Source organism: Rhodnius prolixus, unplaced genomic scaffold (assembly GCF_049639745.1).
Source record: "Rhodnius prolixus isolate KJV_2025 unplaced genomic scaffold, Rpr scaffold_3, whole genome shotgun sequence".
NCBI lineage: Eukaryota > Metazoa > Arthropoda > Insecta > Hemiptera > Reduviidae > Rhodnius > Rhodnius prolixus.
In genome coordinates, this window is record NW_027411603.1 from 32,160,170 (window position 1) to 32,178,054 (window position 17,885).

The 17,885-nt window shown below is 33.9% G+C and overlaps 1 protein-coding gene across 8 annotated transcripts in view; it reads left to right on the forward strand.

Moving 5' to 3' along the window:
- The window catches only part of spri (Src homology 2 domain-containing protein sprint), a 577,619-nt gene that overhangs the window by 268,861 nt on the left and 290,873 nt on the right, over nucleotides 1–17,885 (forward strand). Inside the window, exon 2 of one of the 8 annotated variants that reach the window (XM_074124872.1) lies at nucleotides 11,578–11,770. The exons of the other annotated variants lie outside the window; for them this stretch is intronic. Coding sequence (XP_073980973.1) covers nucleotides 11,682–11,770 — 89 coding nt within the window. The 5' untranslated portion in view covers nucleotides 11,578–11,681. The remainder of the gene's footprint in view (nucleotides 1–11,577; nucleotides 11,771–17,885) is intronic. 8 annotated transcript variants of the gene reach the window in all.

Below are 17,885 nucleotides of genomic sequence, written 5' to 3' on the forward strand. Positions count from 1 at the left end.
AGTACGTGGAAGTGCAAAGCTGCATTACCATCTTGCCGTGTAAGATCGTCTTTATCAGCATCCCAGATTGCTTTTATGAGTTGCCAACCATGTGTTTGCTGTCTAGTATTATAATTAGGTACCGTTACACGCTTTTCGATTGAAGATTTTATGTTTGCGATTAATAATTTCTGTTCATAATTTCGCTCTCTTAGATTCAGTTACTTTTATCATTCATTATTGCCTAATCATTCACATTCTATTCATGTCATCTGTTTCCGCATCAGTTTCCAACTAATACAAGGGCCATGTTTTGAATTCATTATGTCCTCCAATGTTCTTATTGTATCTTCAGACAACAGTACTTCTAATTGACTTCAAGGGCATCTGATAATTTCTTCTTTTTTTGCTCATTAGTTTTCTTAATGTACGGGATGTAATATTTAATGATAAATTATCTTTCGTTATGAATAATAATTTATTATTTATTTTTGAAATGTTAATTAAAGTTATTTAGCGATGCCATAACGATAGAGGATGACATTTATCAGTTTTTAGCGCATGCCTTTATTTGTGGCATTGAACCAAATAGTTTGTAATAAATTACTTGAGATTTATTTCATGATATGGGATTGTTTGACCTTGAGATCTACGTGGGACGGGCCCCATTTCCATCCTCAATCCCTGGATGTCAGTCGATTAACTTCTTTTGAGTATTCTTTTTCTCTTTTTAAGGAATTCCCAGTGTACTGAACTTATCCTGCAACCAAATATTTCCTTTAATTTCAGCCTCTAACTGGATCTATTCCGGATATCCTCTTCTCTCAGTCTATATTCGTGGAGGCTTTCTTGGACGCTTTCCTTGGGTCTGCTCTTTCTACTTCGTCCTTCGGCTTCCCATTCTAGTTTCCCTTAACCATTTTTCCATTTATCTATTCTGTTTATATGACCGTAACTTCTAAGTTTCTTTTTCTCCGCCTTTTGCAGTAATTTCATTTTCTTTCTTAATTGTTCGTTTCTTACTCTTTTAAGCCATGCTGAAAGCCCCTCCAGTAATCCATCTCGGTGGCTTTTCCCTTAAAGCCTTATTATTGCCTTATTATTGGTCCGGTCTCAGCGGCATACAGTAGTATACTTTGTACCAAGCCACTACGTATTTTTTGGTACTGTTTTTGAATATTTCCGCTCCATATTACGGGGTTCATTATGCTGAATTGCTCTTTTTGCGCTTCAATTTCTTTAGCAATGCATCATTTTTTACTTGAAGTATCCTTACTGATGACAGAGTCTTCTAAATTAAGGATCTTCTCATCTTCTTGTCGACATATACCCAGTTTTTTTTTTGCTAAATTTATCTTTATACCCCATTTTTGGTATGCCTCTATTACTTTGCTCATCATACATATTTCATATCTTCTTGATATTGGACTGTTATCACTTAGTCATCAGTAAACTGCAGAGGCTATTCTTGGAGATTATTCTAAATTTTAATGCCAACAGGAGTGCATTTTTAAACGTATAAATATCGTCTGTTATTTTTTTGGTTGTATATGCACTTTTTAATGTAAAGTAAAACTCTCTGTTAATCTAATACTGCCGATCTGTTTTCTGTAGTGCAGTTTTATATTACATTTCTGGCATCAATACTGAACACATTCAGTTAATTTTTTATAATTAACAATTTTATTTTTTTTTTTGCGTTTATTTTTGCTACAATCAGCGCGTTGGCGCTATAAGTAATAGGGATAACAGAACTATGAATAACAGAAGTATGCGAATGGAGAAGTTACCCAGTGGTAACACTCTAAAACATTAGACTGTTAGTTGCTCTCTTCACTTGAGAGGAGATCACGAGGCCACTGTCTCTTAAGGCGTCTTGTCGGGTTATCAGGAAGAGTTCTTGAAGAAAGATTTTAATACTAAAGGATTTATATGAGATTACAGGTTGAAGTGGAGTTTTCTGTATCTTGTTTTAGCAACTTGGGTTACAAAAGGAATGTTGAGGTCAGTGTATATACTCAGGTTGGAGGCTTAAAGTGGAGCGTTTGCAATAGTTCGAAGTATTTTAGATTGAAGAGATTGAATCCTTTGGAGATTGGAGGCTTGGTTGAATCCCACAGCTCTATTCCAAAAGCACAAATGGGTTTCAAAATAGAAGTATAAATTAGTCTTTTGTGCCCAGAGAGAGTTTTGATCTATCGTCTAGTAGTTTTCTAAGTAGTCGATAGCATCTGTTTAGTTCTGTTCTTTTTAGTCTAGTGAGGGAATTCCAAGAAAGTTTTCGGTCTAAGTAAAGCCTAAGGTTAGCGGGCAACATTCACTACTGGTAGAGGTGTTAGGTTATAAAAGACTGGACGATCAGTAATCCGACAAAGAGTGAAGTTGATGTTTTGGCCATTTCTTGAACCACTGTTCTAATGAGGTGAGATGTGATTGCAGATTTCTGTGAGTTATTAAAGGATCATGATTAGTGGACAGTAAAATGGGATTATCTGCGTATTAGGCAGAGTTGATATGTTTGAAGTGTATCGAATAAAGAATAGGACCCAGAATGCTGACCTGTGGAATTCCAGCGTCGATATGTTTAAGTGAGGAGAAAGAAGATCCTATTTGCACTCGGAAATTAACAATTTAAAAATAGAAAGACAAAGAATGTAAATTAGGAAATATTTATTAGTATCTCTCTAAAGTACCATTTCTGTACGATAATGTTTCTTATGAATATTTAAGAAGGGTTAAATGAGTTGTTGAGATTCTGTGTTAGAAGGAAATTTCATTATTTAAGGAAATACCGCTTTGTTGAACTAATTTTTCACTTATCTTTGACTTTTTTTTACGAAATGCTTCGTTCGATTGCCCCCTAAACTTTGTAAATATACTGTGCATGCAAGAAGATCAATAACTTTGACTGAATAATTTTTCGGATTTTTTTTTTTAAGTTATTTTTAAAATTATGGCCACTTTAGTTAAATGAGCTGTTGTATAAATTTTGGGCAATGTTAGTAAAAGTTAATAATTTTAAAAAAAACAAAAATTCATGTTTAAACTTGAACCTAGAGAATGGCAACAAGAGAAAGTTGTTTGTGATTTGACAGCTGATTTTTTATTCAGTTAGCGTATTGAGTGAGCGTATGCTATACGTGAAGCGTACCGATACAGAGCGTAGCATGAATACTGATATGGCAGGTCCAAATTCTACATAAAATACCTTATTTATTTAACATCTAAAAGGTCATTGGCACTTTGAGCTCTTGCCGGCCGGCCTGCGAATAGCGTTTTTCTCGCAGCTGGTAACACTATATCTGGACAGTGATTTGTAGAGGCTTCTAGGAGGAATGAAATAATCCTGGGTTAAAAACGGAGGTCTCTGCGTACTAACTGAACCAATTCCTTAGCTTCATATCCGTATTTTTTATTTTTTAAATAATTTCTTAAGAATTTTTGCGATAATGAAAATCCTTCGTAAGGAAAAAGTTCCTGTATTCTTGTAAAATACTCCAGCTCCTAATTAGAGGTTACCTAATTAGAATCCAACAGCTATATTAGATTCTTCTTTGTTCTACGTCTCGTTCTTGTAGATTCTTCCGTAAAACTTGTTCAGATTAGTACTTAACGCCCAAAATTTTGATCCTGTAATAATTGCACACTCATATTCCAACTCCAATAGGATTTGAACATACAAGAATTCAGCGGTTACATAAGATTCTTCTTTGTTCTACGTCTCGTTCTTAATGATTCTTTCGTAAAACTTGTTCTGAGTAGTACGTAGAGCTCATTTTTTGGAGAGGTGAAAATTAATAATAGCACACTCAGGCTGACCCTGCCTTGACAATAATTTCAGTTGAGCTCCAACTATGCCTGTGTTACCGTTTATTATTGGAAATAAGTGTAATAAAAAAAAAATACTACCTAATATACTTTTGTCTTTTTTTATCTCTTAAAAAAGTATTTTTTCTTGTTGATTGATTTTGAAAGCTTTCGTTCACAGATATAAGAAATAAATTATCGCATCTTGACAATATTTACTTAAATAATCGGTAGTGAAATAATTGATTAGTGATCACATTGTGTAATAGTTATTCAGTTGTCTCTCTGACTTTAAATTATAGTATAACCACGTTTCACAATTTTATAGTCTATTTTTTATTTATTTATTTCCATATTTAATGTCACTATTTTACATTTTGTAGTTGATATCACTGTATCAGCTCTAAACTAGTTGGTAGTAGTTGTTTTAACTTCACGTGGGCGCATTGAACTATTTTATTTATCTGTAAACAAAAGTATAAAAATTCCCACGGAGTCCTAAAACATTAAATACGAATGTGAGAAAATTAAAAAACTTCAAATCAAAACTTTTATTGTTATTATTAGTTTGTTTTAATTTATTTTTTTATTTCTTTTTTTGTTGACAAAGTATTGCATACATTATTTATCTTCTAGTTGTTTATATAACTTATCGATTTATTATTTAGTTCACTTAAATGAAATTCAAGGACCATTTGCTTTTGTTTAATCAAGAATGGCTGGCAGCTTCTTTTAACCGTTACTCTCTACAGGCCTGGCCAATTGATTTCATGCTCTTGATGTTGCTTGACTTAACATCGTTTGCAACTCTTTGTTAATAATTTTTTCTTTACGGCAGTATAGAAAATTGGAGTTTACCACATGGTTAAAAGTGCGGAAATGAACTTAAATTGCACACAGATCTACGAGGGTCGTTTGAAAAGTCCGTGCCAAGTCAGAGAGATAGCACTACTGGCGCGTATCGAGGTTATGTTTAGTTAGTAGCATCTCTTGGAAGAACACACACCAAGTTTCAGCCAGATCGGTCTATTTCTTTGTGTTTGGCATTCGTTTGAATCGAGGAAGTCGAGTGATTTTCAAAAAATGGACGAAAAAGAATTTCGTGTGTTGACTAAACACTACTTTAATCACTACTCCAGAAATCATTGATAAAATCCATGATATGGTGATGGATGACAGAAGAGTGAAGGTGCGTGAGATTGCTAGTGCTGTGGGCATCTCGAATGAACGGGTACATAATATTTTGCATCAACATTTGGACATGACAAAGCTATCCGCAAGATGGGTGCCGCGATTGCTCACGCTTGACCAAAAACGAAATCGTGTGAAGTGTTGCAAGGACGGTTTGCAGCTGTTCCAGAAGAATCCGCAGTACTTTAAGCGTCGTTTCATCACTGTGGATGAAACATGGATACATCACTACACTCCTGAGACCAAAGAACAATCTAAACAATGGGTTACCAAGGGGGAATCTGCGCCAAAAAAGGCGAAGACCGTTCCTTCGGCCGGAAATATTATGGCGACTGTCTTTTGGGATTCGCAAGGAATAATCCTCATCGACTATCTGGAAAAGGGTATAACTATTACAGGTGCATATTATTCATCGTTATTGGACCGTTTGAAAACCGAGCTGCAAGAAAAACGCCCACGATTAGCCCACAAAAGAGTCCTTTTCCATCACGACAACGCACCAGCTCACACCTCAGCAGTTGTGGTCGCAAAATTAATGGAAATAGGGTTCCAACTCGTTTCACATCCCCCCTATTCTCAAGACTTGGCTCCCTCGGACTACTATTTGTTCCCCAATATGAAGAAATAGCTGGCGGGAAAAAGATTTTATTCAAACGAGGAGGTGATTGCAGAAACGAATGGCTATTTTTCAGACTTGGACAAATCCTATTATTCGGAAGGGATCAACAAACTAGAGCAGCGTTGGACGAAGTATATAAGCCTAAAAGGAGACTATGTTGAAAAATAAAAAAGGTTTACCCCAAAAAATTAAGTAGTTTTTATTTTTTCACGGACTTTTCAAACGACCCTCGTAGAGAGGCAAAAAGTGATTTTTATATTTAAAAAAATTAGATCCCTACGTTATTTTTTTTTGCACAAATCTATTTAGTTCAATTCGTCGTATTTATTACTGTATATTTGCACTCAAAAAAACAGTTCATTTTTAACAAAAATAGCAAATAAACTTAAGTTGATTAGGGTAAAAATTATGTCGAGTACAAAATTGTTAGTTAGATTTTTTCCATTTTGAGTTTTAAAAAGTGGTTTTTACTACATCATCTGGCACCTTTGTGTTTGTTAATTTCTATGTAACCCACCGTAACTCATAAACCAAAAATTGCAGTAACTTCAAAGGGAAGGGATTTGCTATGCGGTTAGCGTTGGATTCCCACGCGGAGGTCCCGGGTTCGAATGCAGCTGCTGACCCTTAGATTTTCTCTTCCTAGGAGCTTCTTGCAGTCTGGTGATGGACAGTGTTGTCTGTAACCAGAGAACACTGTCCGGAGGCCGGCAGTGCACTGAGAAAAGCTCCGGGCGCCAATAACCTTAGATGTTGACGCGCCTTAAAATCTTAAAAAGAAAAAAACAAATTTAACATTTAGCTCGTCCTCTTCAATAGCAATCCTCTTCCTTATACAGATCTGGTGCGCTACCTTGGGCTCTACATAGACAAGCGACTCACGTGGAACCCACACACTAGACTTAAAAGACAAGCAATGACAAAACGTGCGAAACTACTTTACAGACTTCTTGGACGACGCTCCAAATTACCCATTGAACTCAAACGTTTAATATAGAGTACTATCCTCAAACCTGTGTGGACTTACGGTGCTAGAGCTGTGGGGTTCAGCCAAACCTACAAAAATACGGACAGTACAGACATTTCAATCAAAAGTACTTCGACAGATAGCTGACGCTCCTTTCTACGTGACTAACTTCACTCTACACAACGACCTCAACATCCCCTTCATACACCAATTAGCCAAAACTACATATCAAAAATTCCATACGGCTCTCTCCACTTTTTCCAATCCTCTAGTACAGTCTCTCGCCTCCTCTGACATTCCTGACAATCCTCCTCGCCGACTGAATCGCCAGTGGCCCCGCGACTTCCTCGCAGTCTGAAGGCCTAAAATTAATATCCTGTAGAAAGTGCTGCCGCTGGGCAGTTTCTTTCCTCCTGCCTTTCACGCCTCTATACTTCTATCTCCCTATTTACTTATTGTATAGTGTATTATACAGATTGTAAATGGCTAAATAAATTTAAAAAAAAAAACGTTTAGCTCACTTGCCAACAGTGATGACACAATAAAGTTTTTAGCCCAAATTCGAACAAATATCATACTTTATTTTACTTTTTCTAAACAGTATTCTATTTTTTGAAAATGCTGTTAAACACATTTAGATAGAAGAAGTTGTCCAGTTGATTATTGCTTTCTCTTTTATCTCAATTTCAAATAGAATTATAATTAGCAGACGGCCGTTTGCCGGCAGACGCGTGGAAGAGATCGCATCCTACGCAGCAGTACCAGCAGCTGCTAACTGTATGGCCTCCACGATTGCCATAATGTTTTTTATTGTTTCGCAATATTCCATTTTGTAAATTCTGGTTTATCACAGATGTATCAGTAGACACCGTGCACTCCTAATTCATTATGAAATAGCTTATTTGTATGGCCTATATATAATATAAATAGATTCGTATAAATATATGAGTTCTGTTGGCATAAAATAAATTTTAATAATTTATTTAATAAATCAATAAATAAATAAATATAATAAATTGTAAATTGTTATTCTAGCAATGTGAAATGATATTGAAAAACAGAGTGGCCAACCTACCTATTGCGCAATCAAAATTATAAAAAATCGTAACTTTTAAAGCGCGATATAATTCTGAAGATCATTTCTTATCAGATAAAGTTCTTGATATTCCAATAATCAAGAAAATTACGATTGTTCGACAATTTTTTGTTTTTGCTTTAAACAAAAAGTAATGAATGTGACGAATGATTGGCACACCTTGCTGGCGCATCATTCACTTCTGTACGGGCTCTTTGAAAGAGTTGCCTTTCTTCATCCACTTCTTCTTTTTTAGATTCATGTCTGTTTGTAGGCTGGTCCTCCGCGCTTCAGAAACAGGTTTCCTTAGACCTGACCTCTTTACTGTGTTGCGGTCACCTTCTAAATTCTGGATCTAATTTCTGTTTATTTTTGTTCATTTCTTTTAATCACTCTTGGAATCATTACTGCCCATTTAGTACAGTTTATTGCTTTAATGCAAGTTGTAATGGCTTTTTAATTACAGTTATGCAGTCATTATTAAGTTTAATTAATTTATTTATTTTTGGATCCTACAATAAAAGACGGTTTGACTTAACCTGGAAATGGCTTTAAATGGAGACGTTCCATTATAACCATGATTCCTAAAGCCCAACAAGCTCCTTAACAACCCCAAGTCCTATAGATCTGTAAGCTTACTTCAATCTTTATTTGTATAAAGATGCAATTTATCTGTTAGAAAGGAGTTCCAAGTTCATGTTTACTATATAAACTTTGTAAAGTGTTAGATCTTAGTTTTTAACACTTTTATTTAATAATTAAAAATTGCGTACATATTTTTCTCTTCAAAATTATTAATTAATTTGCAAAATTCTTCTTTAGGATTATTATATTTGTTTATATGTAGTGGGATTCTGAAACGGTCATAGACTGGGTAACTCATAAACAGGTGAAATAATGTTTCCGGCTCGTTCTTATTACACATTAATCAATGATCTTTGGGTTTGATTGTATAAATTACATCATTTATTTTAAATTTAGTAACATAAGGGCCACCCAATCTTATTTCAGAAAAAAATTCCTGTAAACTTACTTCTTACCTTCTCTAATAATCTTTAAAAAAATAGCTCCTCTTCAAAAGAGTTCAGCAAATTCTTGACTCCAATAACATTATTCCCTTTCATCAATGAGGATTCCGCACCAAACATTCCACTATCAAACAAGGCTTCAGAGTTATCACTGTCATCTCCTCTGCTTTAGAGAATAAAAAGTTACTGTTCCAGTGTCTTTCTGGAAGTCGCTCAGGCCTTGGATAAGGTATGGCACTTAGGTACACCTCTACAAACTTAATAAAAATCCTACCTAGCCCTTATTTTTCTGATTCTCCGATCCTGTTTAACTGAAAGACGTTTTACTCCGCTGGATTTCTTTCATTGAAATAGCACTCATGGTAATTCACGGTAATTGCGGCATTCTATTTTTGAAGTCAAATAAACATAATCCCTCTTCATTATTGCTCCAATCACTATGAGTTAAATAAAACTCTCAAGTATCCGAAAAGAAAATAAAAAAATTGTTTAAATTCCAAAAGAATAATTGATTAAGAGGAAGTGGTATTCATAAACTGTTTCACTTCTTGTTTACAGCCTCCAATTCATTACAAAACATTTTAAGTGATATTGACCTTCGTTTAATAGAGGTCTTGTTCTCTTAAATTCGTCCTTCATTTTATGACTAGTAAGCGTTATAAAAATTGAACTATTTATATCGCATTTATTAGTTAACAGGGTGTTGTGATTAATAATTAAGATTTTTTGTTCTAAATTTTATTATTCAATATTCTCCTCATTAGGTTTATTTGGTGCTAATTTTAACTAGTTTTCGGTCGTGCTGGATATACCTAAATAGGCTGAAATGGGAGAAAAGCCAAAGACAGATCCAAATAACAAATCCACTCGTACGAATTTAACAAGACCTCACCAAAACACTTTAAAAAAAGTCTAGCACGTTGCTCGTATTTTCACATTAGATTAGCATCACCTGTTCATCAATATTTATTTATAATTAATCAGTAATCGATTAATTTATGATTATAAATAATTATATCATATTAAAACTAGATATAAAATTCAGTGTTTTAAAAAATAACTGAAATAATAAAATAAGTCTCCTACTTAATAATTCTATAATTCTAAATAATTACTTTTACAAAAAACATTGAGAATTCTTAAATTCATAGTATTTAACATTAATTTCCTTTCACCAATTTTACAAAAAAGTTTTACTGTTCATTTAACATTTTAAATAACGCATTTACAACCATTAACCTCCCCTCATTGTCTGCAAGTTCTGTGTGAGACGTAAACATTTTAAGTCGAATTTTTCACCCTCGATTTATGATAATCATTCTTTGCTAGTATGAAACCGGTCAAGGGTACAAATAAGTCTTATGAAGGATTAAAATAAGCGATTTTAAGAAGTTGATTTAACTTATTAGGAATAAATTACAGATTCCTCTTTGATATTCACAGACTTTCCGGTCAATTGAAGTATGTGACCTCTCAGATTTGTCCATATTGTTAGCGAAGAGATTATCATTTTTTGTGCTGATAAAGTATGATAGTTTGTAAATAAATATTTACATTCTGTTTTAGATAAAATTCATAATATACGCAAGATTTAACCTTGACACAATGTAGAGAACATCTCACAATACTTTAGCTTGAATAATTTCTTTGGAACAAACTTTGTTTTGTAGTTATTTGTATTAGAGACTTGTTAGCATTAATTTCTCTATTATTGGGTAAAATGAAAAATATGTTTGTGATGATAATTCCTCAAAGTTTAGACAAAATCGTGAGAGTTGTCTTACAGAAAACTGAGAAAAGCTAAACCCGTTCTGTTTAAGATCGTATTTTCGTTATCCGATTTTTATTCGCACTAGAATTTTGGATCTTTTACGTGATTAGCGCTATTATTGGGCCATCCTGCTGAGGTGAAACACTGAAACTCTTTTTCCGCAACACTGAGGAAAAAAAAGAATCAAATTCCGCATAAATTAATTCATCAACAATGAATGAATTAAAAGTGAAGAATCTAATTTCACTTATTTTGTAACAATTACCACCTATTAATTTTCAATTCCAATCAATTACACTATTTAAATAGTGGGGGAATAAATAGAGTAAATTAATTGATTGAGACTTAGATCAATTTACATTATTTTCAATTCTTCTCATTCTTAAGTTTCTACAACAGAATTATTTCCGTATTGGTGTCATTTTGTTCACCTCTTAGGAAATTTTTACCATCTGTTACTCTGAATAGCTAGCCCTTGGAATTGGGCTAGATGATAGGGGTCATTCCACTGATGGGCGGACAACCGAAACCGATCGATGACCGCAAAACGAATCAACTTAGAGAGTTCTCTGAGATCTTCCAGCGATGCCAAGTCCAGCTATCCAGCAAACCTCTCGCGTTCTATTCAAAGAAATAAATACAAACAGGCTAATGATAAAGAATAGTATGATAATAGTTTTTTATTAATTTCAAGTTACATTATAGACATAGCTATACTTTTTGCAGATGAAATTGTTTGTAGTTTGGTCTGAGCTGCCTTGGGTTATACTTCATTTCGTTTGTTCCTTTTGGTTGAGGTAATTTTTGGGCAATCTTGTTAAAAAATTTGCGTATTTTACTAAATGAAATTTTAAAATTTAAGTAACTTTTTTAACCTTGATTGGCTATTTTTCCCAACAATGGTACTTTTACCTCCCATTTAGGGCATCTGAAGTTATTTTTGAAATGAAACCTCAAAACGCTTCAGGTCTTTGGAAATCGGACTTAAAGAGTTAAAACCTCCATTAATTTGGGTCAAATTGAGAATTCCTTAATAACGACAAAGGGCAGATATTTTTCCTAATTACCGTAGGAGGAACAGAATTCTTTTACTTTTCTTTTTAGATTCTTTATTTTATATAAAATTTCTTATTTATATAGTCCGATACGACCTAGTCCGACACAATCGAACACATTACGCTCGAGGAGTACTCGGAGAGGCTTTTGTTACTCGGATTGAGGATGTAATTAATCTTCACAACATAATGCTAATCACCCAGTATACAGCACTACTTTTGCAGACCACCAAGAAGACTGCACTAGTTTCGCCGACATTTGTTGACGGTAGAGACAGGTAAGTTTCTGCATCACTACCTGCATTAATAGCTTAGCTTATTTTCATTAAAATATATTTGTTTCTGCCATCTAATTATTCTAAATTTAGTAAAGGAAGTTGAAATTTTAATTACTGTTCTTTGTACTACTGCTATGTTTGCTTACAAGTAAGTTTTCATTTTTACCTTGATCTTACAGCCAAAGTCATGTATTATAAATGTAATTTAATGTTAAATTCAGTATTAATAAATAAAATTTTAAATTAAAAATGATAATTTAGAGATAATTTTTAAATATTATCAGAAATTTTGAACAAATAATTTCAAATACATAAAACAATAATTAGTGCAAGTTCTGATGAAAACTTTTGCAGCGAGTTCGTGCACCTGACCTATAAACGGAATTTCCAGGACTGTGTGGATAGTTAATTGGAAACGTAAAATGGAGCGTTAACGATAGTGCGCAGAATTTGAGACTGATGCGAGTGAATTCATCGAAGATTAGAGCGTTTCGTTGAACCCCACAGTTCAATACCGTACATCCAGGTGGGTTTTAGTACAGAAGTGTATATCAGTCGTTTGTTATTAAGTGAAAGATTAGATCGTTGTTCTAGTAGTCTTTCAAGTAGTCGATAACGCCTGTTAACTTCAGTTCGTTTAAGTCGTGTGTGCGGGAGTAAAAAATTAAATTTAAATATATCTTAGGAATTTTAATTTGTTCCTTTAAATTTTTATATTAATTGTGCTAATTAGAGTTCAGGTTACTTTATTAGTCTAAATTCAATAACCTACCCAACTTTTTCCATCTTTTCGTCTTAGTGTTGGGTTAACTTTCTGAATTTATTGAAATGATTCCAGAAATATTTCAATTTTTGATCATTGAGAGAATTGTTTCACCAACTTATCGCCCTTTTACAATATTTATTTGAGGACATCATTTAGATTTATGTTTTAAAAGAAAGATTGATGCTTGAAATCGAATAGTTAATAGTTATCGATAAAAAAAAATTGTACCTAAGGTAGTTAGTAACAGTTACCTTGCTTACATAGTTCGAATTCATTTATTCGATTCATGTTTGACATAGTGCTGCACGAGACCGAGACGAGGCGAGACTTTATGCAGTCTCGATCTCGGTCTCGGTCTCGGTCGCTCAAGTCTCGGTCTCGGTCTCGTCGAGATATCTCGGTCTCGGTCTCGGTTTCTTTGAATTTTTGTTTAAGTATTAAAAGCGGTTTGCTATTAATAATCTTTTCAAAAAATGTTATTATTTTCTAATAATTATTTTAATTTATATATTGGTAATGAAAATGTGTGTAAAAGAAGACAACTACTTACACTTCAATGCATCATATATTACTAATACTGTTATATATCTTTATATAATTTCAAAAAAATGTTAAAAACGCGCCAAATAAAAGACCAAAATAACATATCTGCCTGCTATGACAAGTCGATTCGTGAAATAAAAAATACACCTCCCAACAAACTTCCCGCTCTATTAGTTATGGCTGTTGGTGAAGATAAAGAATCTGATGATTCACCTTTTGACGACGACGACGACTGCATCAATATTTTTGCGCCATTTGCTCAAAAATTAGCAAATATCACCGAAGCATGGAAGACAGAAATAATTAATTACACCAAATTAGACCAAGCACAGTAGACGTTGACATTTTAGAATGGAGGAAAACACTTGAGAATTCCTTCAAAAATTTGTCTAGAATGGCGAAAGATATTTTTAGTATCTGTGCAACTTCAGTGCCATCGGAAAGATTATTTTCGCAAGCTGCGATGATAATGACCAACAGAAGATCTTCTCTAACTTCTGACTCAGTAAAAGCTCTTTTATGATATGAATAGTGAATTTTATTGAATTTATGTGGTACTGGGTTCGATTCCCGGTCTTAGGCCTTGGATTTTATTTAATGGTTAATATGAGAAATTTACAGTAAAGTATGTTTGCTAGTCGCCTCCGTCCGCGACACCTAATTGGTAGTTGGACGTAAAGCCCCGCCTGAAAAAATAGGCGATTACTTTACTTTGCTTACTTTACTTATGTAATTCGAAGTCAAATAGATGTAGCAATATTGAACATATATAATAAAATCGTATCTTTTAATAATTAATTCAATACCCGTAATGATTATTTATTAATAAAGAACACAATTTTATAATTTTGTAGCTAAAAATTAATATTTGAAAAACCGAGACGAGACCGAGATTTCTCGACGAGATATATATCATGTCTCGGTCTCGGTTGCTCAAGTCTCGTCTCGGTTTAAACAAGATTTATCTCGTTTCTCGTGCAGCACTAGTTTGACAGCAATGAGTTACTGCACGAGTCGTCACGTAACTGGTGTATCTGAATTAGTTCGCTTTTTATGTTTTTCTTCTAAAATTTTGTATTTGTTTTTGTTTTTTAAATAATCTTGTACATTTTTAATGGGATTCTGAGGTGGCTTCTTTTTTAATACGCGTCGAATTCTGAGGACATTGTCGTCCTCAAATTTTTACAATGTACTGCACAGCCATTGGACATTGTCCTCTCGTTTCAGCTTCACCTTAATTCAGATGCACCAGGGAAGAGAAAAAAATCTTATGACCAGCAGCTGGATTCGAACCCGTGATCTCAGCGTTGGAATTCTGCACGTTTAATTCAGAGAGCTAATCCCTTCCTTGAAGTTGTTCATTATTTATTACCCAATGGCAACGCTCTCGATGTGTTTTAGACCTATTAGAAGTGGAAGAAGTTGCCTTGTCCTGCGGTAGTTAATTTTTGCAATCATTATTTCACTTTATCTGGTACAACGGAAATTACTTACATTATATTAACTCTTTTTTTAATTCATTTTTATTTTCTTTGGCTTGATTCAAGAGGAAAGTGACGTAAACTCGTAGATATTTTTATTTTCGAGAAAAAATTCTATGAAATCTAATCAGAAAGTGGAACTTCCGTCTGTATATTATCTCCCCACCTTGAATATTGTTGTAACAAATGTAGTTCCAATTAATATTATTGTAAAATCTTGATATTTTACAGAGCTCTTAGTGAAATAACAATTTAGAGGAAAGGGCTACCTTCGTTACACTTTCCAAAAAGTGTCAAATAAATTTCCAAGGGATAAGGTTTCTAACAAAAGTTATAAATCTGAATATACGAGGTGTGGCTAATAAATAACGAGACTGCTGCTGCTACAGAAGAACTATGCATGCGCCAAATCCTAACGACCGACAGCTGTGCAGCGTAAAGCCTTCTCTTTCGATTGCAGCGTCTCACGTGTTTGTAGAGAAATCTGTCTGACCGGAACCGTCGTTTGTGTAAGAGGTGTTAGTTTCGTTTTGCTGAAAACATGATACTACACATGTAGTAGAGCAACGGATTATCGTGAAATTTCACATGATACTGGGTAAAACCGCTACTGAAACTTATCTTTTATTAAAATAAGTTTATGGCGATGAAAGTTTATCACCTGCGCGAGTTTTTAAGTGGTTCAAGCGTTTCCGGGTCGCCCTTCCTCGTCCAAAACGGATGAAAATATCGATTATAATTAATCAACATTACTACCATGAGGTGCTCGCTTAACTCCGTGAAAGAGTAAGGAAAAAACGACCCGATTTGTGAAAGAACAAGTTCTCCATCAAGACAACGCGCCGGCTCACACTGCATTGTCTGTCAAGACGTTTCTAGCCAAGTACAACATCCCAGTTTTAGACCATCCGCCTTATTCGCCTGACCTGGCCCCATATGACTTTTATCTGTTCCTTAAAGTCAAATCTGCATTAAAAGGAACACGATTTCTGTCCGTTGAAGGTGTGAAAGAAAAAGCGGCACGCGTCATGCAGGAGTTCACAGAAAAAGACTTCCAGCACGGTTTCGATCAATGGTAAATTCGCATGGAGCGTTGTAAGGATAGGGGAGGGGTGTATATTGAAGGTGATAATAACTAAATATGTATAAATTTAAAATAAAATGTTTTACAGCAATAGTCTCGTTATTTAATAGCCACACCTCGTAATTGCCTAGACGAAATATCACCAGTTCCATATTGCCCTCTCTAATTGCTCTAATCCATTTGTACAGTCTTTCGTCTCTACAGCTATTCCAGACAAAATCCATATCTTCGACAGGCAGATAAAGAATGATTTTAGAAAAACACTTTTTCATAATCAGGGCACCACCAAAACGGATATCTTCGGTGTAAATTAAAAAAAAAAACTGCAAAATCTCATAAATTTGATAACTAAAGAAACCTATTTTGAGTGATTGAAATCTTACACTGACACTTTGCAGTTTGTAATGTAGTTAGTTCCATTAAATATCCCCTGGATATTTCCTAAAAAGGCTACCGTTATTCGCACTTTAGTGAAATCTTAAGTTGGTAGAACATGTGCTAATTAGAGATGTAATCTTTATGCAAAGGGAAAGTTTACTATCGCACACTTAGAGATTAAGTCTAGGAATTCTAATAGTCTTACATAAACCATTTAAGCCTTTGCTGCGATATCATTGCTTTTGAAACCAGTCTTACAGTTCATTAAGATTGTATAATGTCACTCTCCATTATTGTGAGGAGGTTATACTTGTATCACCTTATAGATATTATATTGCAAAACGTTTTTTTATTTTTTGTTTTCTTGATGAAGGAAAGTGACTGCAATGAAAATGCTGTACAGAATATAGTAAAATGTTGTTTTATTTGATATTCACTTTCTAGTAAAAATGTAATATTGCCTTCTACTGAGTGTTGATCTCTCTTAGAAGGAGAGTTAAATGTGTAGAAATCGCTTCTAACAATCGATATTTGATCGAAGCTTTCGTTTTATTTCAATCGGAGTGTTTGTTTCTTGAGATCGTTTACGGTTTTGTAATTTCACGTTAATAGTTTTCATGTTTTAAGGTTTTTTCAGATAGTTTTTCTCCGAATGGAGTTATTTTATATATTATATGAGGGGGGGTGGTTGATTGCCATTAGCGTTGTGCGCAGGTATAAGCGCCCATTATTTTGATTAATATTTTGGTTCGCACTAATTACCTATGGCCATTAGCGTTACCATTATTATTAATCATAAATAGGCGCGCCTGTTTGAATTTTAGGAAATGGAAACCACGGGTTTTTCCGCAAAATTCAATCTTTGGAAAGATTTAAAATGCTGAGAACACCTGAAGTCACCTTAGAAGTCCTCTAACCATGTGTTTGGTGCAAAGAAATGGTCCTGTATTGGCTTCAGTTGTGGTCCAAGTGAGAAAGAGTATCTGTAAGGATGTAGTTTGAAAAAGTGTGACGTACTGTCCCTTTTGGAGATTCCTGAACAGAAGATGCTTGCATATGCAGGCATTTCTTACCCTCACCCATTTAGATAAATAAATAAATAGTAATAAAATAATTGTACTTTGTTGCAACAAGTAAATGTGATGCATCGAAACATAACTGCTGCTTGTTGTATTGGAGAATGCATCCAATGTGTTACGCCTTTATTATTTCACAAATGTTTTTTGGTAACAGTAATAGATTGCATGACCATCGCCCATTCTTGATTCATCGGTATTGTAAAAGAGAAAAGGTGTTCAATTAAATCAGCGTTTCCCAACCTGTGGTACGCGAAAAATTATCAATAATGGCGGACATAACAAATTTTTAAAAAAATGAAAGCATAAAAATATCCAAGAAACGTTTTTTCCTATAATACACAAAAAATATTTTAATTAATAATATACAGTAAAGTCGTTAATATGTACAGTAATAACGTTGATCTGTCTCAAGATATACGAAAAAATATAATAGCACATTTAACAGGATTAAAATTGTCTTTCAAGGGGTATTTTAAACCCCTTCTATAAAGAAAATTTAGGAAAAGCTACATCATTATCAATAAAAGATAAAGAAAATTTAATAGAATTATCACGTGACAGAACTTTAAATGATAACTGTGCTTAAAGAGACTGGATTGTAATGAGTAAGCTCTATCCAAGCAACATTAAATTTAATTGGTACTTACAGGTAGTTGAATGCTTAAAAGAAATTAATTTAGAAGATTTGGGCACAAATATAATAATCCTAAAGAAGAACTTTGTAAATTAATTAATAATTTTGAAGAGAAAGATAAATACGCAATTTTTAATTATTTAAAAAAAG